The 25,661-nt window shown below is 39.7% G+C and overlaps 1 protein-coding gene across 1 annotated transcript in view; it reads left to right on the top strand.

Annotated features, from left to right (window-relative positions):
* The first annotated feature begins 2,808 nt into the window (after positions 1 to 2,808).
* LOC100249713 (serine/threonine-protein kinase TOR) overlaps positions 2,809 to 25,661 on the top strand; it is a 129,935-nt gene continuing 107,082 nt past the window's right edge. Inside the window, exons 1-4 of the mRNA XM_002275555.5 lie at positions 2,809 to 3,150; positions 4,912 to 5,250; positions 5,321 to 5,395; positions 17,302 to 17,474. Coding sequence (XP_002275591.2) covers positions 3,043 to 3,150; positions 4,912 to 5,250; positions 5,321 to 5,395; positions 17,302 to 17,474 — 695 coding nt within the window. The 5' untranslated portion in view covers positions 2,809 to 3,042. The remainder of the gene's footprint in view (positions 3,151 to 4,911; positions 5,251 to 5,320; positions 5,396 to 17,301; positions 17,475 to 25,661) is intronic.

Here is a 25,661-nt window from a genome sequence, read left to right as displayed (position 1 = left end):
TCCAACATGGCTGCCTCATTCTTCAAAACCACCATTGTCGATGCGAACATAAAAAAAAAACATAAATTTTTAAGGAATGGAGAAGAAAGACCAAGTTTAACTACCACCTCTAACATGGCCACCTTAGAGTTCAACACCAACATTGCCAATGAGAGCATATAGTTTTTATTTTTATTTTTATTTTTTAAGAGAAGAGAGAAGAGGGCAAGAAAGAATAAAGTGATCGACTACCTCTTTCATTTTTTTTCTTATTTAAAAAAAAATCATTATTCATTTGGATGGTCAAGATTGAAATACTTTTATCCAATAGTCAATACAACTTGAAGGTATGATACCAAATGGGTATCGTTGAATTTTCCGTTTATGCAAGTAATAATAAATAGTTACATCATAGAAAAAGTTATATAGATAGTGTATGTTTGGAGTGTTATCAAATGTGAAAATGTGCTTAAAATTAATAATGTAACCAATATATGTTACAATTATAAGAGTGTATATATAACTCTTAGTATGTTTAATTTATTGTTGGTTTTTTAAATAGTAATCTATGGATCAAGTTGATGTGGTTTTGTTTCATATTTAGAAAATTAAAATTATTAAGAATTTTAAAAATTTTGATCAATTTGGTTTGGTTCAATTTAGTTCAATTGATTTTATTAGATTAATCAATTTTTTACATCCCTCTAAGATGTTTTAATAAATTTAAAAAATTTAGATAGGTGAGAAAAATATGGTTATAGTGGGTTTGAAGAGACTTTTGATGAATTTGTTACCCAAATAAATCAATTTCTTAAACATGGTTATACAAATAATTTACCTTTTCAAATTAAAATAAATTAATTTCTTAAAATATAAAGAGTTGCATCTCTCAAATTTTTGAATCACAGAACCAAATTAAGTGGAACCATTTAACGAGCTTCGTTTATAAAATTAATAAACTCTAAAATATGATTGAATTTTAGATTTTAATTTTTTAAACATTTTCAATTGAGTCTAATTGTAAAAATTATATTGATTTTTAGTTTGAAGTATGAACCAGTAATAACTAATAAGTCATTCCAACTTAACCAAAAATAAAATTAGAAATGAACTTCATTTATTCATCTGATCATCGATCTAAAAAACCAACTTTAGATATAATATCTTTAATAAAAACTCAAATATTTTTTTTTGGGAACCCTTTTTATATTGTTATTACCATATCACTGATGTTCATCCAATTATATTGAGACCAATTGAGTATTATTATAATTTTTTCATTAATTGAATGCTTTAAGATGAACCTAAATTATGATCAAATTTGAAGTATTTATTCCTTAAACACTCTCGAGTGAGTTTTTCTATTAACTATTTATCAATACATTAAATTATCGGTTTGAGCGACTAATAAGTTTTTCAAACTCAATTAAAATAAACTTAATTAATTTATCTCAACAAATTCTTAAACCAACTTCCAATCTAAGAGCTGTCATAAATATTCATGAGTTATCTTATCATATGGTTACAATACCATAACATTCATTTTTATCCATTGGTGTCACATGTCATTTATTGAATACTTCACTATTAAATCTATGATCCAATGGTTAAAATTAGGTGGGGGTAATACCATCACACTACTATCAAATTTTAGGAAATTTCATGTGACCTTTAAAGATATGTATTTTAAGAATTTCAATTAATAAAAATTTGCATATAAATTCAATTGCTAAATTTCAACAAATGGGGTTTAATATAACATTTATGATCTAGAAATGAAAGTATAATACCTCTCCTCTAAAATATGAAAATTCCAAATTATTTTAAAAATAATTTAATTTGAAGAAATAACTCAATTTCATCAAATTTTTATTTTTGAATGACAAAAATTAATTAGGTTCAGCCCTCTATAGAGTTTGTTGAACTTCATTCATAAAATCAACCAATAAGCTGAAATATGATCAAATTTAAAACTTTTGTTTTTGTAAACATTTTTAAGCCCCAAAAATGAGCATGTTGGATTACTCATTCAAACTCAATGAAAAATGAATTTTATTTATTGTGATCTTCATCGACTTCCGACTTAAGATTTTTCACTTCTTTAGAGTCGTTTTAACACATCATTATAATTTGATGTCAATCATTTTTGTCAAATAAGGAGATACATGTAACATTATAGTCACTTTTCATTTATTAAGTATTTTTGTTGAACTTTATTCATAAAATCAATTAATGAGTTGAAATATTATCAAGTTTAAAATTTTTGTTTTTTAATTATTTTTAAGCCCAAAAAATGAGTGTGTTGAAGTATGGGTTCAAATTCAATGAAAACCAAACTTTATCTATTGTGATCTTCATCGACATCCGACTTAAGATTTTTTATTCCTTTGAAGTCGTTTTAACACATTATTATGATCTAATGTCAATTATTTACGTTAAATAGGAAGGAGATACATGTGACATTACAAGCATTTTATTTATTTATTAAAGTATTTTAAAACCAAACTCAAAATATTCAATAGTTAAAAATAAGTAAAGTATATCACTCCGATTTTAGTACAAAATCTTAGAATTTTATTTTTTAAATATTTGTGAAATTTCAATCTTGGATAATTTGGAAATAAGCTAAATTCTAAAATCTCAAACAACAGGTGGGGTTTATTATAAGATTTTTAGGGTATAGAAAATGAAAATATAATAACACCTCCTCATGGTTTAAAAGAAATAAAAATGTTGAAAATAAATTATTTTAATTTGCATATTGGGTGTAAAATGTAAATAATAAGGTGGGAAGAATTAGATCCCTTGGAATCATACAAGTGCACACTGGAGAGGGAGAGAGAAACCCCTAGAAAGAGAGGAAAGAGAGGATGAGCTGTAGGCCAATAAAGCTTGAATACAAAGCGAAGCAGAGGAACAAGGAGGAAAGGAAATAAGAACAAAAAGGCCCACGTAGGAGCCACGCCTACTCATCTCTCGCACTTCACAAACCATGTCTCGCTCTCGACACTGCATCTTGTTTTCCATGTGAAATCAAGATCCAGCTAGGGTTTTCCTTTCATTATGGCTTCCACTGCTCAATCTATCCGGTTCGGCGCCCCCGCCGCCGGCTCCAGCCTCGACGCCCTTAACCGCATTCTCGCCGACCTTTGCGCTCGCGGCCCTCCCAAGGTTCAATTTTTTTTTTTTTGTTTTGTACGGGGAAATTTGATTGTTTTTATGTCGTTTTTGTTTTTGGTTTTCAATTATTGTTGTGTTACTGTGAAATTGAGGGTGGGAGACAGACAGGGAAAAAAGTGGGGATTTTTCTTTTGTTTTGTTTCAGAGGGATAGTTGCGTTCTGTTTCTGTTGCCTTTGGTTTGGTTGCTTGGAATATGTGTGGGGAGAAAAGGAGATGTGAGCTTGAATCTTGTGTTTTTATTCTCTCCTGTTCGGTTGGGAGAAGTGTGGAACGGAACGGAAAGTTGAGATTTTAGTTCTTTGGGCTTTTATGGCTTGGGTTCGGACTATAGTGAAACACCCAACTTATTTGAGCCAAATAATAGTGCCTGACTTTGTTGTTTTAGGAGATAGGAAAGCATTTTCCACTGCCGCTTGGTTGCTGAGAAGAATGGGGCAATTTTCTTAGACTTGGAGAGAGTCGTAATTTGTTTCTGAATCTCTGGTTTGGTTGCTGAGAAAATGAGTGGGAAGGAGTGAAAATTTGGAATTTTCCGTTTTTTTTTTTTTTTTGTGGCTTTCCTGTTTGGTTTCTGCGAAAAGTGTGGACCCTCAAGGGGATCGAGTTCTTAGCTCTTGCAGGCCCTTTTTCTTTAGTTGGTTGATGTGGGGGGAGAGCTTTAGTTTGCAAATATATTGAAAAACTCAGCTTCATTGAGTCAAATAATAGTTTGTGATTTAGTTGTCTTGAGTGTAACATTTCCATCTTCTTTTTGCTTCCACTTGCTTGGTGAGAAGAATGAGAAATCTAATTGTAATCATGTGGAGGCAAATAGAAAAGGAAAATGCTGTTCAGGGAAATGCAAAACTCAGTGTAATACAGACAATTGAGTATGGGTTTTTGATTCTCCTGTCACAGCCAGTGAAAAATTTTGAAATTCTAGAAGCTTGATTTTTTTTTTTTTTTTTTCAATTTTGTCATGTCATGGAACCAAATTGAGCACTGTGTTATGTAGTGTTTTGGTTTCCATGGTTTGTTTGGTTTCATTGTTTTTTGTCCAATCTATCCATGCTTGGCTATTGAGAAAGCAGAGTAAACCAATAAATAGGAAAGAAATTGAAATGTTGGATCTCTTATCTTATGTCCTTTCCCTTTTTGGCTCATGGAAAATTTACTTTGAAGAAGCCAAATACTAGTACCAACTAATGAAATTTAATTTCAAATATTTGTTTTTATCCATTTCCTACCTTGTCTTAGCTGTCTAATGTTATATTAATTTCCCAGAATGTGTAACTGATCAGTCTTTTCCCTGTTTCTTAAAGATAAGGGCCATAATTAGGTACCTTTCAATCAACAGCTCTGAAAAAAATTGTTGTAATTGACCAATCCTTAAAAAATCTACATGCCATATGTTTAGAAGAAGTTTCGAGAAGACTTGGGCTACATTTTGTTACAAAGTATTGAATTTGATTTGGAATTTGAAAGTCCTCGTTTTAGTGATGAATTATTTCTTGGAGAGTCTGCAATTTAGAGTAAATTTTCAATGAATTGTTATACTGATTATTCTTTTGTTGCTGCTTAAGCTGGTTGAAATTTGAAACTGCTTATTATGTTTAAGTTCGTGTATTGTACTTTTTCCTATTATTAATTTATACATACCTATCTTTACCTATCAAAAGAAAAAAATAATAATTTTTCAGTTAGTATATTGCTTTGGTTCACTTGCTTTCTGTGCTGGCCATATTTGGATTATTTGTCTTATTGTTTGTAGGATGGGGCTGCATTAGCTTTGAAGATACATTTGGAGGAAGAAGCTCGTGATCTTAGTGGAGAAGCTTTCTCCCGTTTCATGGATCAGTTGTATGATCGCATATCTAATCTTTTAGACAGTAATGATGTTGCTGAAAATATGGGAGCTTTAAGAGCTATTGATGAGTTGATAGATGTGGCACTAGGCGAGAGTGCTTCCAAAGTTTCAAAATTCTCTGGTTATGTGCGGACTGTGTTTGAGGCAAAACGTGACCGTGATGTTTTAATCCTTGCTAGTACAGTTCTTGGCCACCTGGCTAGGGCTGGTGGAGCAATGACTGCAGATGAAGTGGAGTGCCAGGTTTGTTACATGTTTATTAATTGTGTGGTATTCTGGGTGCAGTAAGTTTCTGATCCTCTTATTTCCTTAGGTGCAAAATGCATTGGAGTGGCTTCGTGGAGAAAGGATAGAGTATCGTCGTTTCGCTGCTGTGTTAATCTTGAAAGTAAGTGCAACATTTTGTTTATTAATATGTATTCTTGTTTGCCTATCCAAAAAAAAGGCTCTCTATTTATTAGTGCAACTTAATGTTAAACTGTCAAATTAGATGAAGCTATGTCCTAGACATGGACACAAGATGTGTACAGCATAATATGGATACACTCACATGGGAAGTTCTGAAAATGTAGGCCATGGGCACAAACCATATAGACCAATCCATCAATATATGCTTTTATATATAATTATTTTATGTATGACAAATATATAAATTTAATTAAATTACATAAATTTTTGTACTAAAAGTTGCATGATTTTGATTAAGAAGCTTGACAAATGGTTTAAAATTTAACAGATAGTAGTTTTTCCTTTATAAGAAATTGGGGAAGGATGAGAGGAGAAAGGAGTTGGTTTGCTATTGACTTTAAATCCTTTGAAATCCCTTTAGAGGAGGTTGGTGGGAAGTTATTAGGGAGAATCTTGGTCCCCTTATGTATATTTTGGTCAGTTTGGAAGGAAAGAAATTTGTTGGCTTTTGGGAATGAGGTGTTGTCAATCCAAAGGTTGAAACATTCTTTTGTATGTAATCTGTGGTCATGGGTGAGGGTGTTTATAGTTTTGAGCCTGCGGTCTCTGGTTAGCTTTTTTGAGTGGCTAGGCTTTAATTATAGGTAGGGGTTTCGGCTCGCTTCCTTGGGTTAGAGTCGAGGGGCTGCTTTTGAATACTCTTTGCATTCCTAGAGGACACTAGTTTGGTGTCTCCTCTTTCATTTTAATATACTTCTCTTTACTTATCAAAAAAAATTAGGGAGAATCTTGGAGAGAGGCAGAGGCTTTTCTTCGTGGATTAATTTTTGGGAGCTCAGCTGTGTCATCTTTTGGATGGTGTGGAAGCTTGTTGCATGGATGAAGATGGAAGCGTTGCAACAAAGTCTGAGTGGAAAATGGTAGAGAGTTCGGGATGGAGCACCGTTCAAAGAAGGTAAGTAGATTCATTTTTTGTGTGGTTAGCTCAGTGGAGGCTAAGAGATTTGCTCTGTGTTTTCCAGAACGAAGTGGTTTACCTTTGTTTGTTTTGGGGAAAGAGGGGGGGGGGAGGGGTGGTTGTGGTCTGTTCTAGCCGAGAAGCTTTGCCATCTAGGTGTAGGTTCTTCCAATGAGGCAGGGTTTCCTCCTTCCCCAGTCAACTATAGGAGTGTGGAGGCTGGGGTTAGCTCGAAGGTGGGGATGAAAGATTTGTATATAGATGCTGTTAGGAAGGCTCATGGTAGGGTGGGTGAAGCAATTTGGATTTAGGTGGGAACCAAAGAGGTTCAAAACAGAGAGGATCAATTGAGGCGCTATTTGGTTGGAAGGTGGGGTGAGGGTTCTAATCTTGGCCCAGTTTTAAGATCATTAAATAGTTGAGTAGCCATTAATTGACCTATGAGAGGGGGAGTAAAGATTTCTTTGTTAGGGGTAGCTTTGCTGTTGTTTGACTTTGAGGATTTCTTGGACTCTTAGAAAGTGCTCTTAAGGGGTTTAAGGAGAAGGTGTTACATCTAGAGAGGTGGAATCCAGAGGCAGTTTGCCACTGGAAAGAAGTTCATGCTAAGGAGGTGTGGGTGAGAGTGTTGAGGCTCCCTCTTCACCTATGGTGTTGGGAGATTTTCAGAAAGATAGGAGACTGCTGTGGGGGCTTTGTACCAGTGGATGAGGGAACTGTTAGTTGTCTACACTTGTAGTGGGCTAGAGTACTAGTATGTTCAAATGGGAGTTTAAAGCTGAGGATGTTGTAGGTGGTAGAAGGTCTTGTTGTCTTTGCTATACATTATGGTAGGAATTTCCACCTTGGCTCATGTGGAGCTGAAGGGCAAGAACAGTGGCCAGAAGGTTAGGGATGGGGGAGAGGGTCAGACACTAGATGTTGAGAGTGTGAGGAGGGTTTGAGGGGCCAAAAGGAGGTTGAGGGTGTGTCGCCTACTGATTGCTGGAGCATGTTGGTAGGCTGGGAGGTGGCTGGTGTTTCTGTAAAGTGGTTTGGAGAGGTGTCAGGAGGCGACGTTGACAGGGGAAGTTCTTTGGGCAATAAAGGGGATTGTTTGGAAATGGAGATTCTTGAGGTTCCTCATGTGGAGGGTGCTAGTGGAAGTGTGTGGTTGGGCCTTAAAGAGGTGAGTGCAGCTGTGTTCTTACAGGTAGCAGCAGCAAGGAGGCCCAGTGCAGCAGTGGCCTAAAGGTTCCCTTTTTTGAGAATGGGCCAAGTGGGTTGGGTCGGGTAAGTTTGGGCTAAAAGTCTTCATATTGGGAGGGCTTTAAAAGGGATAAGAGGGCTCTTTTGAGTCTAGGGCTATAGTTGGGCTCCTCACTGATGGCGGTGGGGCTGGTTGTTCCCCAATGCTGGCTCCCTCATCATCGTCTCTTCGGTTCCCACTCATTGACGAAATACTTTTGGAGAAAGCAACAAGATTTCCAGGTTTGCCACTTTTCCTGTTTCCTCTTTAGGGGTTAGGACATCTTCTACTTCTTCTCCTTCTTCTGCATTTGGACGTGAAGTGGGTCCAAGGATGAGCTTTTGTTGTCACAAAGTCAGATGGAGGGGGCAAGGGGGAAGGTTCCATAGCTTGTGGACTAGGTGCCACTGAGGATGATTTTGGCAAATGGGAGATTGGTGGAGTTTCTGGCCAACAAGGGAAAGGAGGTTGTGGTTAGGGAGGCCAAGCGAGGTAATGAGGAGGGGAGGGTGGTGGGTTAGGGTGACGTTGCGTTGGAGGAGAAGGGGGTCTTTCAATGGTTTGGTTGCCTTCAATAAATTCTTAGGCATGGCAACAAAGGGTTTTGAGGAGGAGATCTTGACACTCCTTAATAAAATTAGGACAAGGAAGGGACAAGAGGGCCAAGCTTTAGCAAGAGAAGTAAATCTGCTTTCTCTCATTTTGAAAGAGAGCTTAAGAAGTTGGAGTGTTCAGTGAAATGCGAGGGGACAAAATCAGAGGGTGAAAGGGACATAAAAGTAGTACGTTATCGTCAAGAGACTTATGAAGTTAAGAATTTTAACTTGGAATGTAAAATGGGCCAATGGTAGCAATGAAATGATGGTTATAAAGTCTTTCATCAAGTTTCAAAGGGCAGATTTGGTCTACCTTCAGGAAACCAAGATCTAAGTGTAGAGTTGGTGTACAGTATTGGAATAGGCAGATTCTTAGAATGTGGAAAGGTGAAAGTGAGGGGGCAACAAGCGAGGTCTTGGTTTTTTGGGACAATAGGGTGTTAAAGTTGGTGGGTATGGAAGTTCAACAGTTCTCAATTTCTTGTTTTAAGAACTGTGAGATGGGTTTGTCTGGATTTTCACGGGGGTGTATGGTCCCTTTTGTGGGTGTGATTGAGAGGGCTTTTGGGTGGAGTTGAGGGCCATTAAGGGCTTGTGGAGTGACCTGTTGTGCATTGGAGATGGTTTTAACATTGTCAGATTTCCAAGGGAGTGTATTAGTGCTACTAGGCTATTTGTGGTTGTAAGAAGATTTTCTAATGTCGTTAAGGACCTTCAATTGAGGGACCTTCCTTTGTTTGGAGGTCTTTTACTTGGAGGGGGGCTTAAATAATCTTACCTAATTGAGGTTAGATTTTTTTTGTTGATAAATGAGCACAAAATATATTAAAGGGCCAAAAGCCACAAAGCATATAGGTAGTAGACATAGTAGCCTAAAAACAAAAAACACATGAACAATCAACCTCACCAGCCCTTAAGGAGCCGCTAGCCACTCCAAAAAGCCTAAAAGCGAAGAGGACTCCTCTCCCATATACACCCTAGCCCAACTCCACACATTACATACAAAAGAATTTTTGAGTTTTTGTATAGCTAAAGAGCCCTCCCTAAAAGCTAATCTATTTCTTTCCTTTCATACCGTGCAAAAAATACACAATGGGATGGAGTTCCAAATCTTTTTCCTCTTTTTCCCCGCAAAAGGGCCCCTCCAACTAAATAACACCTCTTTGACTGTCTCTGGGAACACCCACTGAGCCCCAAACAAGGCAAGGACGATCTCCTAGAGGACCCTGACCACTATACAGTGTAAAAGAATATGATTTACATTTTCTTCTTCACAGCCACGCAAAAAGCAATGATTAGGGAGGTGCCACCCCCGTTTTTAGAGCCTATCCAAAGTGAGGATCTTCCCCACGTGGCCTCCCAAGCAAACAAAGCAACTTTGGTTGGAACCTTATCCACCCAAATGCTCTTTTTCGGGAAGGTGATGACACTAGGAGCAGCCAACAAATTATAAGCATCCCTAATCCGAAAAGTACCATGACCCCCTCCTTTCCATAACACTGAGTCCTCTTCTGAAGAAATCTTGAAGTCCCTCAGCATATGAAACAACTCTCCTATCAAATCCAACTCCCAGTCATTAGAATCTCTGGAAAATCTAAGATTCCAACCTCCTTGACCAAGGCTTGAGTCCCACACTTCATTGACCGTTGCGTTCCTATGGATCGCCAAGGCAAATAATTGGGGAAAATTTTGGGACAGCGCCGTGTTGCCACACCAATTATCAGTCCAAAACTTGACCTTAGTCCCCTCACCCACCTTGAACCCTATGTTATCCCAACACCAGTTTGCCTCCTTCAGAATTTCCTTCCAAACCCCCACTCCAAACGTTCCGCGAGCTTCATTAGTCCGCCATCCAAATCCCTCTTGGCCATACTTCACCCCGATCACCTTCTTCCAAAGGATTTCCTTTTCAAAGGCAAATCTCCAAATCCATTTATCCAACAAGGCCTTGTTCAGGAGATCAATCTTCCGAATGCCTAGACCCCCCTTCTCCTTTTGAGTGCACACCACCTCCCAATTGATTAAGTGGATTCCCCCTCCCCAAAGAAAGTCTCTTTGTAATTTTTCAAGCTTTTTTGCTACTAACTTGGGCATTCGAAAGAGGAACAATTGGTAGATAGGAATGCTGGCCGGTGTACTTTTAATGAGGGTAATTCTCCCGCCCTTAGACATATATTGTCTTTTCCAAAGGGCTAATCTTCTCCTCATTCTTTCTTCCACCCCATCCCACATAGACAAGGCCTTGTGGTGGGCTCCAAGGGGCAGCCCCAGATAGACAGTAGGAAGAGACCCCACTCTACACCCTAACTCCACTGCCATTTCCTCAATATCTTCAACCTCCTCAATAGGAATTAATTCGCTTTTAGCTAGATTTATTCTTAGACCAGAAGCCGCCTCGAACCAAGCCAAAATCCAACTTAGAGAGGTTAGATGCTCTTTCCTTGCTTCGGAGAAAATGATTGTGTCATCAACAAAGAGCAAATGGGACACATTCATCTCCATCCCCCCTCTCCCTCGAAGTTTGCAGCCTGAAATGAATCCCCCGTCAACAGCCCTTCTTATAAGTGCACTTAGCACTTCCATATCCAAGACAAAAAGGTAAGGAGAAAGGGGATCTCCTTGACGCAGCCCCTTGGAATTGGAAAAAAAGTCTGCTGGCACCCCGTTGACCATAACAGAAAATTTTGCAGTTGAAATGCACCACCAAATCCACTCCATCCATCGAGATCCAAAGCCCATCTTATGCAAGACCTTCATGAGGAAATTCCAATTAATGTTATCATAGACTTTTTCAATATCTAGTTTGCAAATCAACCCTTTCTCTTTACGTTTATGCCAAAAATCAATCACCTCATTAGCTATGAGCGAGACATCCAAAATCCGTCTGCTCCTCACAAAAGCATTTTGATCCACAGAGACCACCTTACCTAAGACCTTCTTCAGCTTATTGGCCAACACCTTGGCCAAAAGCTTGTACAGTCCTCTTAAAAGGCTGATAGGCCGGAAATCCCCATGGTCCTCAGCCCCACCTTTCTTTGGAATGAGGACCAGGAAGGTAGTATTGAGACTTTTGGCAAAATATTTCTTATAAAAAAACTCCTTAAACAGATCCACAATCTCCTCCTTCACGAAGTCCCAACAAAATTGCCAAAAGGTCACTGTGAACCCATTCGGGCCTGGAGCCTTATCTCCATTCATTTCCACCAGTGTAGAGTGGATTTCTTCCTCAATGAAGGGCAGCTCCAAGACTTCAGCTTCACTGAGGTTTAGATGTTGAAGGTGCAATCCCTCAATATCAGCTCTGCAGCCTGGCTCTTCTGAGAGCAGTTGTTGAAAAGCATTTACAATCCCCTCACTCACCTCCTGCTCCTCAGCCAACCACACCCCATTGATCTTAATTTTATCCAGGGAGTTGTTTCTTCGGTGGGCAATGGCCATCCGGTGAAAGAAGCCTGTGTTCTTATCCATTTCCTTAAGCGACAACTCCCTTAACAATTGTCTCCAATGGGTTTCTTCCAATAACACACACTTTTTGAAGGTTTCCTTAGCTTTTTTTTTCAGCTCCGTTTCTCCTTTTGACAGACTCCTTTCACTCTCTACCCCATCCTAGAATTCGACTTGCTGGAGAGCTGAGTTTTTATTAACTTCCAGCCTTCCAAACACGTCCTTGTTCCAACCTTTGATTTTTTCCTTCATCACTCTCTACCCCATCCTCTAACTTCTTGTGGCATAGTACGAACTAAGCAAAACTCCTCTCTACTTTCTTCAATGCTGCCAATATTAACCTCCATCAGCTCCCAGCGAGTGACTGTCTCCTTCTCTGAAGACCTCGTGCCATTAAACATGCGACCCGGTGAAACCCCTTAGGTTATTTCCAAACCGGCCCCAAAAAGGTCGTAATACTCCCCCAATGGAGTCTGATCAGAAAAAGAAGAGGGAGAAGAAGAAGAACCAGAAACCAACGTTCCAATAGGGATAGAGTCGTTCCCATACCTCAAAGCTTCCTCCATTAAAGCACAGTCAATCTTCGATCTCTCCTCAAAATGTAGCAGCTCCTTAAAAGGCCTCCGAAGGCCATCCTTTACCCAGAAAGAAGATATACTAAAGTCTGGACCCCCCAGTAGGCTTGGGCTAGTTAACATGGAGGGGTGGGCCGCCCCCAATTGGGCTCTATCCTCAGCTAAGGGCAGGGACGAGCCTCGGCAATCCAGCCCAGGCACCACAAAAGACTCCAATGCCTTGGCCCACCCAGAATCCTTCCTAGATGATAGCCCAAGGAGAGACGACCCAGTCTCAAGAGAAATGGTAGAGAGAGGAGCAAGCCCAATGGACCTAGAAGCCTTAGAACTCCAAGGGACCTCTCCTAGGCCCGACAAAGTAGGTCCACCCGATCCTTAGGGCCCAACCGACGACCCGTCAAAGCTCCAAACAAGGTCCATAAACTGCCCCGACCCACTTGACTGCCCCCTCGTCCCATCGGCAGGCAGCAGCAGGGCCTCGAGCCTCGTAACGTCATTCTCCTCCAGCACGCGCTCACCCGCGCTTGCAAAGGCCTCACCCCCAACCTCACTTATTGTTATGACTTTCTTTCCACTCTTTCTTGCTGTTGCCGCTCTCATTACTGGCCTAACCTCCCACCAGAGGGTTAACGAGTAGCAGAGCTCTTCAACCCAAACCTCCAGCACATTGGGAAGCTCCTCGCCGTTACGCTTCACCAGTACCCGTGCCCACTGCAGTTCCTCCAGCTTCTCCGTTTGGGAGTCGACTGTGAGGAAACCTCCGCACTCCTCCCCTATCCTTCTCAGAATGGCCTGATCCCATAAGGAGATGGGTAAGCCCACAACTCGCACCCAAGCCTCGCTCCTTTTCTTCCTTTCCAACAGGCATCCCGTCTTGGGCCTCCATTTCTCTAGGCGAAGGAGGAGCCCCCCAACTGAGATACTTTCGAGTTTAAGGGCTTTCTCTGCTTCTATCAAAAGCTCAAATTCCAACAATACCTTGCCCCTCTCCAATTTTGCTAGCCCTAGATTGCCCTTCAGTCTCCAAATTTTTGCTAAATGGGTCCCCTAACTTCTTAGGTCATCCCCCGTCACTGCACTAGGGTTCCAGATCCCAACCAAACAGTGAGCCAACTTGTTTAAGTTTCGACTTAGCTCCTTCTTTCTGACCTCCACCCTAATTGCTGCTCTTTCTTTGCCCCTTGGCAGTTTGACCAATTCCGCAAAGGTTTTCACCATACTGGGCTTCAACCGTAGCGCTTCTTCTTTTTGGCTTTCCTCTCCTCCATTAGCAAAACCCAAGCGTCGTAGCGTCTCCACCATTGAAGCCTAACCACACTTTGCTCCTCTTCCTTTGGGGATAAAGATGCTGAACCTTTTGTTTTCCAGGTCCACAACATTTAACCGGAGGAAACACCCCCCCTTGTTTTGATCTTGCACCAGTGAATAGGCCCTCCCGTTTTCCTTCCACTTTCTTTCCCATTTTCCAGTTCTCGTGTCCTTGATACAAAGAACTAGACAATAAAAAAAGAACCCAAGGCTCTCCGGTCCCAGCCTAATCCACGAGGAAATCCCTCTTTTCCTCTCCACAATCGTAGCTTGCAATTTGCCTTTCTTCTCCTCCACCTCGACCTCAAAAGCCTTCGACTCCAGTTTGAAGCTACCCTTCTTGAAGCTTTTTCTAGACCCCGCGAGGACATCACCCTCTGCATTCTTGCTTGCACTCAGAAAGCCTCACTCTCCTCCGTTGCTCTCGCTCTCTCTCTCTCTCCTCCATCGGATTGAGGTTAGATTATTTTCTAGTTTTAGAGGGGTGGGAAGACCATTTTAGTGGGGTGATGCAAAGTGTCTTGCCTAAACCTATGTCAAACAATTCACCAATTTTGTTGGATGGGGTTGGTTTACGGGGAGGCTCTACTCCTTTTAGATTTGAAAATATGTGGCTTAAGGAGGAAGGTTTCAAAGAAATGAAGGCAAAAAAGTTGAAAAGTTTGCAAGTGTAATTTGAAGAGATGGAACCAAGAGGTCTTTGGCAACATGGCAATTAGAAAGAATTTTGTTCTCTCACAGATGGGTTTTTGGGATTCTAAAGAGAGGTTGGGGGTAGTATCTATTGAGAAGGTGGTTGCTAGGGAGGAATCAAGGGAAGAATATTGTATATGGGCAACTATGGAGGAAACGAGATGGAGGCAAAAGTTAAGGGAAATGTGGTTAAAGGAGGGTTATAGAAATACCGGTTTCTTTCACAAAATGGTGAATGCACATAGAAGGAGGAGTACTTTGGCTAAGGTTAAAATGAATGCGGTTTGTTTAATAGAGGAGGCTAAGATTGAGGTAGGGATTGTCCAGGCTTTCCAGACTCTTCTATCGGAACTAGAGGAGTGGCATCCCAGTATCAGGGACACGAGTTTTGATGCCTTAAATAGTCTTGATGCAATGAAGTTGGAGGAGCCTTTTTTAAAGGAATAATTGTTCGACGCTTTGTTAGATCTAAATGGGGATAAGGCTGTTGGATCAGATAGTTTTTGAATGGCTATTTGGTAGTGTTGTTGGGATTTTGTAAAGAGCCTCAATGCAATGTTTAGGCCTAGAAGGTTGGTGGGTAGCCTTTATAAGCTTTTGGCTAAAGTGTTGGCTAATTGGCTTAAAAATGTGGTGAGCAAAGTGGTCTTCAAATTTCAAAATGCCTTTATGGTGGGTAGGCAAATTCTTGATGTTGTGCTTATAACTAATGAAGCAATTGACTCGATGCTAAAAAGTGACAACCCTAAGGTGCTTTGTAAGCTTGATATTGAGAAGGCATATGACCATGTTAATTGAGACTTTTTGTTTGAGGTCTTGAACAAAATGAGATTTGGGGAAAGGTGGATCAGTTGGATTAGTTGGTGCATTTCTTTACCAAAATTTTCTGTTATTGTGGATGGTATCCCTTCAGGGTTTTGCTAGAGCTTTGAGAGATTGAGGCAGGGGGGCTCGCTTTCACTGTACTTGTTTGTGTTAGCAATGAAGGTGCTGAGCTGCCTTCTTAGGAGAGCTAGGGAGGTTTTGTTTGGTTTCAAGGTGAATGGTAGAACTAGAGAGGGTATGGGGGTTTCTCATTTGTTGTTTGTCAATAATAGTTTGGTGTTTTGTGAAGCCTTCCTTGCCCACATGATTTACTTAAGTTGGTTATTGATGTGGTTTGAGGCCATTTCAAGTTTGAAAATTAACCTAATCAAGAGTGAACTCATTCTAGTTGGGAAGGTGGAGAACTTGGAGGAGTTGGCCTTTAAGTTAGGTTGCAAAGTGGGTGTGCTCCCACCCTCTTATTTGGGCCTTCCTCTAGGTGCCCTTCATTATTCTTTGGTTGCTTGGGATGAGGTGGAAAAGAGGCTTCGTAAAAGATTGGCAATATGGAAACGATAATATATTTCCAAAGGGGGGAGACTAATACTAATTAGCAATACGTTATCTAGCTTGCCGATCTACTTTATGTCTTTGATCCCGAGCTAATGATAGTGAGTTTAAAGTTGAAGCAAATTCAAAGAGATTTTCTGTAGGGAGGTGAGACTTTAGAGAGAATACCTTATTTTGTGAAGTGGGCCATTGTTTGTTCAGATAGGAGAAAAGGGAGCCTAGGAGTTAGGTGCCTTTTTTCACTCAATAAGGTCCTATACAAGTGGAGCTAGCTTTTTGCAACAGAAAGGAGGTGTTTTGGAGACAAATTATAAGTGGTAAATATGGGAAAGTCGAAGGGGAGTGGTGTTCTAAGGAAGCGAGTGATAGTTTTGGTGTTAGGTTATGGAAGACCATAAGAAAATTGTTAGAGGTAGTTAATTTTAGAATATCTTTCTCCCTGTATACCTAGAGGGCACTAGTTTCATTTTAATATACTTCTCTTTACTTATCAAAAAAATTTTAGAATATCTTTCTTTGTGGGTAATGGGAGAAGGGTAAAATTTTGGAAGGATAAATGGTGTGGCGATGAACCTTTAAATATTTCTCTTACCTCCTTATTTGCCTTAGCCGGTTCAAAGGAGGCTTGGGTGGTGGCCTCGTGGTTTCATTCTAATGGAAGAGGGGTTTGGAATCCTAGATTCTTTAAGCTTCTAAGTGATTGGGAGATTGAGATTGTGGAGCGCTTTTTGGCAAGACCACAAGATAAGGTGGTAGTTGAGGGAGGTGAGGATAAGGTGTGTTGGTTAGAGACAAAGAGTGGAACTTTCTTTGTTAAGTCCCTTTACTGTGGCTTGAAGGTGGGGAGATCAGTATCATTCCTAGTAGGTATTGTGTGGAATGCATGAGTTCCATTGAAGGTGAGCTTTTTTGCTTGGGAGGAAACTTGGGCAAAAGCTTTGACTCTTGATTAGTGCTACAGTGGAGAGGTGGGGCGTTGGCCAATAGATGTTTCCTATGTCACACTCATGAGGAGTCAATTGACCACATCCTTTTGTATTGTAGCAAGGTGAGGGTGTTGTGAAGCTTTTGTTTTCTCTTTTTGGTGTTTTATGGGTGATTTCCTTCTTAGTTAGAAATACTTCGTTAGGTCGACATGACTCTTTTGTTGGAGTTTGTTAGGTTGACATGACTCTTTTGTTGGAAAGAAGCGGAAAATGGTTTAGGGAGCAGCCCCTTTATGCATTTTTTGGATAATTTGAAAGAAGAGAAACAGAAGGTTGTTTGAGAATGTGGAGCTCTTTGATCAAAGATTGAAAGTCTTGTTTCTGTGTGACTTGTTTTCTCAGACCAAATTGCTTATAGGAGGAAGTTTAATGTCGTTATTTGATTTCATTGATTGGTTGAGTTTATTTTGAGGGAGGGAGTAGTTTTTTATTTTCCTTCCCTTTCTTGGCACTTTTTGGCCGCTATTGTGTACTTTGGTGCACCCTTGTTTGGCTCTTTTCAATACTAGTTTTATTTATCTATAAAAGAAAAAAAAATTAAAAGATTCTTGTCAGCAATGTTTTTAATCATTTCAAATATCAAATATTCATCAACTCTAATTGGGGAATAGCTCATCTTATTTTAGGTGCTTTAGTTTATTTCAGTATCCTCATCCGAAATTGGTGAATTCCTCTTTTGAAAGATATTTGCATCTCATATTTACGTACAATTTTCTCATGGCAGGAAATGGCAGAAAATGCTTCAACTGTCTTCAATGTTCATGTACCTGAGTTTGTGGATGCTATCTGGGTTGCTTTGAGGGATCCGACATTGCCCATTCGGGAACGGGCTGTAGAAGCATTGCGTGCTTGTCTTCGTGTTATTGAAAAGCGTGAAACACGTTGGCGTGTGCAATGGTTGGTACAATGCCTAATAATACTTAATTCTCAGTATTTTCATTTGTTCTGGCCAGCAGTCTTTACATAATTTTGAGAATTATTTCTTGCGTGTTTAAACAACAATGAAGAGAAGGTTTATTTCCATATATATATATATATATTTACAAGTGTTCTATTATACTGCAGTAACAAAGGAATAGAAAGGCTAAAATATTGCAAATGATAATAAAGAAATAAGTAAAACAATGCAATCTGGTTTGTTAGGAACTACTATCTTCTTTCTCCATTCTACTTTTCTCATTTCTTTATTGATCTTTTTTCGATTTCTTATATTTAAATAATCAACTATCCCTGCCCAAATTCTTGCATGATTGCTATATGTCGGATGCGTCTTAGATACAGATATATTGGATATATTGTGTTAGATACAGATATATTGGATATATTGTGTTAGTTACAGATTTATTAGATGTAGTACAAATGAGGCTATTTAGTTGCATTATCTCTTTCTTTAATTTATTTAAAAATTACGGATACATTTATTTTTCTCTTTTATCTCATAGTTTTCTTAAATTTTAAAATAAAATTTAAAGATTAATAAAATAATTAATATTATATAAAACTTAAAGATAAATATAATAATTAATGACAAAAAATATCAAGATAAATATCAAAATTAATATCTTAAAAAAGCTAGATATAAATTATAATAATTAATATAAAAGGGCTTGTGGGTGGAGCTAGGGGCCATTAGGGGGCTGTGGAATGACCCATGGTGCATTGGAGGTGAACTCAATATTGTTAGATTTCCAAGGGAGCGTAATAGAGCTAGTAGGCTTTTTGTGGCCATGAGAAGATTTTCACAAATAATAAGGATCTTCAGTTGAGATATCTTCCTTTGCTTGGGGGGTCCTTGAATTGGAGTGGGGGCTTGAATAATCAATCATAGTTGAGGTTGGATCGTATTTTGGTTTTTGAGGGGTGGGAAGGCCACTTTAGCAAGGTAGTGCAATATATCTTACCAAGACTTGTGTCATATCATTCGTCGATTTTGTTGGATGGGAGCGGTTTGAGGAGTAGCCTTACTCTTTTTATATTTGAAAATATGTGGCTAAAGAAGGAAGGATTCAAAGATATGTTGAAGAGATGGTGGATGGGTTCAATTGTTGGGGTTCTTGTAACTTCATCTTGACAGAGAAATTGAAAATTCTGAAGGCTTAATTAAAGTTTGGAACAAAGACGTTTTTGGTAATATGGTAGTTAGAAAGAATTTAACTCCTTAAGTGGGTTTCTATGATTCTAAAGAAAGGTTGGGGGCTTTATCTCAAGTGGAGGTGGTTGCAAGGGAGGAAGCAAAGGCAGAATTTCGTAAATGGGGACTTATGGAAGAAACTAGTTGGAATAAGAAATCGAGGGAGGTATGGTTAAAAGGATAGTGGTAGAAAAACCAATTCCTTTCACGAATTGGCACATGCAAACAAAAAAAAAGGGGTTTGCTTAACATAGGAGATCTATTAAGGAGAGGATGTTCAAGCTTTTCAGAATCTTTTATTGAACCTAGGGGAGTGGTGCCTTTGTATCAGGGATATGAATTTTGACACTTTAGATGTTCAAGATGCAACATAGAGTGGCCGTTTGTGGAGGAAGAGGTGCTTAATGCCCTATTAGATCTAAATGGGGATAAAGCTTCAGGTTGGAACCTTTCAGTAGTTTAGTTGGGACTTTGTTAAGGAAGAGGTGATCGTTTTTTTAGTAACTTTCTTGAACAGGGTAGATTTGTAAGAAGTCTTAATGGGACTTTTCTAGTGTTGATTCCAAAGGAAGGAGGGGTAGGAGATCTTAAAGATTTTAGGCCCATAAACTCAGTGGGTGGTTTTTATAAGTTATTGACTGAAGCGTTGGCTAATAAGCTTAAAAAGATGGTGAGCAAAGTGGTCTCCAAGTTCCAAAATGCCTTTGTGGAGGAAAGGCAAGTTCTAGATGCTATGCTTATAGCCATTGAGGCAATTGACTCTATGTTGAAAAGCAACAATTGCAAGGTGTTGTGTAAGCTTCACATTGAGAAAGTTTATATGATCATGTTAATTATGACTTCTTACTTTTGGTGTTGGACAAGATGAGATTTAGGCAAAAGTGGATCAATTAGATTAGACGTTGCATATCAACAAGTTTCTCAATTTTGGTGAATGACACTCCTTCTGGTTTTTTTCAAAGCTTTAAGGGCTTGAGGCATAGGGACCCACTATCAGCATATTTGTTTATGCTAGCTGTTGAAAGAGAGAGAGAAAACCTTTATTCTCATTCATATGATTAACTTCTTACAATAGATAAATATATATACAAGGCTAGGTTGAACTAACTACCATATATGTGACCTATATTAAGAAAGGAAAGAAAGATTGTACATTATAAATACATTATATTCAACACTCCCCCTCAAGCTGGAGCATATATGTCATATGCACTAAGCTTGTTACAAATGTATTTAATCTTAGGACCTCTGAGAGATTTAGTGAAGATGTCTGCTAGTTGATCATTTGAATTAACAAAACTTGTAGCAACACACCCTGATGCGATCTTCTCTCTAATGAAGTGATAGTCAACTTTAATATGCTTGGTCCTTTCATGAAAGACTGGATTGGATGCAATATGTAATGCGACCTGATTGTCACAAATTAGCTTTATCTGTTCATCTTTTCCAAATCTCAATTCCTGAAGGAGTTGCCTCAACCATATGAGTTCACATGTTGCCAAAGCCATAGCTCGATACTCAGCTTCGGCGCTTGATCTGGCCACTACATCTTGTTTCTTACTCTTCCAAGATATTAAGTTACCTCCAATAAAAACACAATACCTTGAGGTGGAACGCCTATCTGAGGGTGAACCAGCCCAGTCTGCATCTGTGTAACCAACAATTTGGGTATGACCCCTGTCTTCATACAACATACCTTGGCCTGGTGTTCCTCTAATATATCGAAGAATGCGGATCACAACATCCCAATGGTTGTCACATGGTGACTGTAGAAATTGACTAACCACTCATAGGAAAAAAGATGTCTGGCCGAGTGATGGTGAGGTAGTTCAGTTTGCCTGCAAGTCGTCAATATCTCCCAGGATCTCTTAGAGGCTCCCCCTGTCCTGGTACAAGTTTGACATTTGGATCCATAAGAGTGTCTAACAGGTTTATATTCTAACATACCTATTTCTTCCAAGATGTCTAAGGCATACTTCCTTTGTGACATAACCACACCTGAACTGGATTGAGCTATTTCAAGTCCCAGAAAGTACTTGAGTTTGCCCAAGTCTTTGGTTTGAAAGTGGTTGAAAAGGTGTTGCTTTAGTCTTTGGATACCTTCCTGATCACTGCTTGTAATGACAATGCCATCCACATAAACTATCAAATAGATACACTGGCTCGAAGAGTTATGATGATAGAAACTGAATGATCTGTTTCACTCCGAAGCATTCCAAACTCTTGAACAATTGAACTAAAACGCCCAAACCATGCCCGAGGAGACTGTTTCAAGCCAAATAGAGAGCGGCGTAACTTGCACACTAAACCAGACTCCCCCTGAGCAAACAAAACCAGGTGGTTGCTCCATATACATTTCGTCGAGAAGTTCACCATGAAGGAAAGCATTCTTAATATCCAATTGATAAAGAGGCCAATGACACATAGCTACCATGGAGAGAAACAAGCGAACAGAAGCAATCTTGGCAACAGGAGAGAAGGTGTCGCCATAGTCACAACCATAAATCTAAGTATAACCTTTAGCAACCAAGCGGACCTTAAGGCGATCAACTTGATCATCAGGACCAACTTTAATAGTGTAGACCCAACGACATCCAACTGTAGATTTACCAAGAGGTAAGGAAACAAGATCCCATGTGCCATTGGAGTGCAGAGCAGCCATTTCATCAACCATTGCCTGTCGCCACCCAGAATGAGAAAGTGCCTCATTAGTGCTCTTAGGAAGAGAAACAGAGGATAAAGTAGAGACAAAGGCAGAATAGGATAAAGATAATCGATGGTAGCTCAAAAAATTATAAATAGGATGAGGATTACGAGTAGATCGATTACCTTTCCGAAGAACAATAGGCAAATGGTCAGTAGATGACAGGGCCGGGGTAGGAGAAATTGGTGGGACAGGAGGTAAGTCATCAGGTACCTTAGCTAAAGAGAGAGGAAGAGCAACAACACGATGTCAACAATGATAAACTTGAAGAGGATGAGAGAGCGCATCTGAAGGGGGGAATATATATGGAAGTGACAATACTTCAGAAATGGGAAGAGATTCAGAAGATGAGAAGAATGGAGAGTCCTCAAAGAAGGCGACATCAGCGGAGAGAAAATAACGATGAGTGTCAGGGAATAACAACGATAGCCCTTCTGAAGTCGAGAGTATCCTAATAAGATGCATTTCGTAGCCTTGGCGGAGAGCTTGTCCTGTCCAGGTGTGAGAGTATGAACAAAACAAGTACAACTAAAGACACGAGGAGGAAGGAAATAAAGAGGTTGGGTAGGAAAAATGAAGGGAATGAGGGATTTGGTCATGTAATATAGATGAGGGCATACGATTAATCAAGTAACAGGCTGTAAGAACAGCATCTCCCCAAAAACGAAAAGGAGCATGACTATGGAGAAGGAGGGTACGAGCTATCTCAACAAGATGTGGATTTTTACGTTCAACAACCCCATTTTGTTGAGGAGTATGAACATAAGATGACTGATGGAGGATCCCATGTTGGGACATAAAAGAAGTAAAGGGTGTAGAAAAATATTCCCGAGTTATCTAAAGTAACAGTAGGTAAGGCAGAGGTAGTAGTAATAGGGGAGAAAATGTGTTTATTACCAGAGATATGATCAGATGTTCCAGAATTTAGAATCCATGGGCCAAGAGAAGGAGACTGAGTAAAGTAGACAGAGACATTACCGGTCTGGGCAACAGAAGCAACAGAAGCTGATGTGGCTGCCTGATATTGGAGATAGGCATCATAATCACTATCAGTAAGGGTGATACTCTGAGATGTGGAGCTCGCAGTGGAGTTAGGTCAAGATAGCAGAGGATCAAATGACTGAGCAATGTGGGCAGTGCGAGGAGGCCGTCCATGTAACTGATAGCAACGATCTCGAGTGTGACCAAGCTTATTACAATAGGTGCACCGAGGACGTTGTCCTCGACCTCGATTGCCACTACGTCCTCCTCGAGAGTTAGTCTGAGAGGCTAACACTGATGAATCTGAAGGACCATCAGTCGACAAGGTCTGAGTGGAGCAGAGGCGTAAGAGACGAGCGAACACATCATCCAATGATGGTACTGATGGAGTAGCAAAAATCTGATCTCGGACAGACTCAAGATTTGGACGGAGGCCAATGAGGGTTAACACCATAAAGAACTTGTCAGTCTGTATTTGTTGAGCTTCAGCACCATTAGTGAAGGGCATCAAAGTTAAAAACGCCTCCTTAAGAGACGCAATCCAGCTAATATAAGTGGACAGATCCATGTCCTGCTGTCTCACATGAACAATATCAGAAACCACCTTATAAAATCGTTGAATATCATTCGTGTATAATCCTTTAGCCTAAGTCCAAAATTTAAAGCAGGTTTTGTAGGCACGAAGATGATGTAAAATTTTGGGATCAACATATTGCCATAATACGCTGCATAATTGTGCATCGATTTTCTTCCATTGCACTTTGTCAACATCAGGTATAACATCTTTAGGTGTAACAAGATGATCCTCATAACCTTGTCTCATAAACCAGAGTTCCACGGACGCTGGCCAGGAGAGATAATTCTCACTACCAATCAATTTTTCCAATGTGATAGTAGGAGATCCAGAGATGACGGATGTAAAAATAGGATTTTTAGTCGCCATATCCACTTCACCTGAGATTGAATCACGTTTGGATCGAGGATAGCCCTAAAGGGAGGTCGGATTACAGCTTTGGAAGAAGAACCTAGTATGTCGGGACCCAAACAAAGGAGAAAAGTGATTGGAGATGAAGAAGAGGCCTTCCCAAGGCACACACCAGGTCTCAACCAAGGAAGGGAGCTGCCGTCGGAGGCTGAAAGAAGACTCGCGGAGGCTAAAATGCCAAAAAAAATGGAGAAGCAGGGTTCGGAGAGGACTGACGGAGGCTTAGAAGTGCAAGACGGCACCGGACCAGCCTGCTAGTAGAAGCTCGGCACCAGAAAGTGGGCCACGCGTCCTCATGCGCCGGCGTGTGGGATTCAAGCCACCGAGGAAAAACTGCACGTGGGAGGCGCGTGAATCGGTTTTTGGCTCCAGTGCTTTGAGAAAAGTTGCAGATCTCCTCTTTGCGGTCCTGATGATGTGGTTGGTGTCGGAAAATATCGTCGGAAAAAAAGTCGCTGGAAAAGTCTCCGAAAAATATCGCCAGAAAAATGTTGATGGTGATGTGGGTTTTCTGACCACGATATGGCTGACCGGAAAGCTTTGGGAGATGGAAAAGGTGGCCGGAATGAAACACGATCATTGGACGGATTCCTGAAATTAATTACATGGGTAAACCAGAAAGAACAAAGTTTTCTCCCTTGGCTCTGATACCATGTTGAAAGAGAGAGAGAGAACCTTAATTCTCATTCATATGATTAACTTCTTACAATAGAGAAATATATATACAAGGCTAGGTTGAACTAACTACCATATATGTGACCTATATTAAGAAAGGAAAGAAAAATTGTACACTATAAATACATTATATTCAACACTAGCCATGGAGACACTCAATTGCCTTTAAGAGGGCAAGGGAGGGTGGTTATCTGTCTGGTTTCAAGGTGAATGGTAGAGATGGAGAAGGAATGAAGGTTTTTCATTTGTTGTTTGTTGATAATATTTTGGTGTGTGGCCACCCAAGTTGAAATGGCCTATTTATGTTGGTTACTTTTGTGGTTTGAGGCCATATTGGGGTTGAAAATAAATCCAAGCAAGACTGAGCTCACTTTAGTTGGGTGGGTGGTGAACTTGGAAGATTTGGGTTTTGAACTAGGTTGAAAGGTGGGAGATTTTCGACTACTTACTTCAGTCTTCCTCAAGGTGCCCCTTCTAATTCCTTGGTGCTTTGGGATGGAGTGGAAGAGAGGTTCCGAAAAAGATTGGCAATGTGGAAAAGATTGTATATTTCCAAAAGGGGGAGACTTGCTTTGATCTAGAGCTCTTTATCTGGCTTCCTATCTATTTTATGTCGTTATTCTAGATGTCGAGGAAAGTGAGTTTGAGATCTGAACAAATTCAGAGGGATTTCCCATGGGGTGGTTGGAATTTAAAGAGAAAGTCTCATTTAGTGAAGTGGACTACTATATGTTCAAATAAGAGAAATGGTGGCCTAGGAGTTAGGCGTCTTTCTTTGCTCAATAAGGCTTTTCTTTGCAAGTGGATTTAACGGTTAGCAACAAAAAGGGAGGCCTTTTGGAAGCAAATTATAAGTGGTATATATGGGGAAGTTGAAGGTGGATGGTGTTTTAAGAAAGTGCGTGATAGGCAATGTTTTCATAACCGGACCGGTCAGCGAACCGGAAAAATTACCGGTTTAGAGTTTAGTGGTCGGACTGGTGGTTGAACTGCGGTCGAACCAGTGACATTATAAATATATAATTTATATTTTATTAAAATTAAAAATAATTTAAAAAAAATATAAATATAAATAAAATTAAAAATCAATAATATTTATTTTTACATCTTTTATATAAATATATTAATATTTTAAAGTTTATTAAATAAAACATATATAATATTTAATATGGAAAATGGAAGTGTTTAAAAAAATATTAGATATTTGAGATGATTTTATTATGTTTTTTACAACCCTTAGTACAAACCAACTAGCAGCAGGTTGGTGCAACCATGCTCACCTTGAACCCTTGGTCCAAGGTTCAAGCCCCCGGGCCGTAAACTCTGCATATATATATATATATATACTGATTGTTTTTTGTTAGACTTGTCGTGTCCCACATCGGAAAAGCAAGAGCATAAAATTTCCTTTAAAAACCTCATTTAGTTGCTTGCATCTCAACTGACTGCTGGCCATGGTGGGTTGGGCCGTGAAAGGGGGTGTGGTCCATTGGTTATTAAGGCTTGTTCAATTGGCTGCTGGCCATGATGGGTTGGGCCATGAAAGGGGGTGTGGCTCCATAGTTTTAAAAGGCTCAAGGCGCACCAAGGCGCAAAGTAGTCTTGGAG

Source organism: Vitis vinifera, chromosome 3 (assembly GCF_030704535.1).
Source record: "Vitis vinifera cultivar Pinot Noir 40024 chromosome 3, ASM3070453v1".
In the NCBI taxonomy this organism is placed as follows: Eukaryota; Viridiplantae; Streptophyta; class Magnoliopsida; order Vitales; family Vitaceae; genus Vitis; species Vitis vinifera.
The sequence above is the reverse complement of the archived record's forward strand: the minus strand, read 5'-3'. Positions and strand labels throughout refer to the sequence as shown.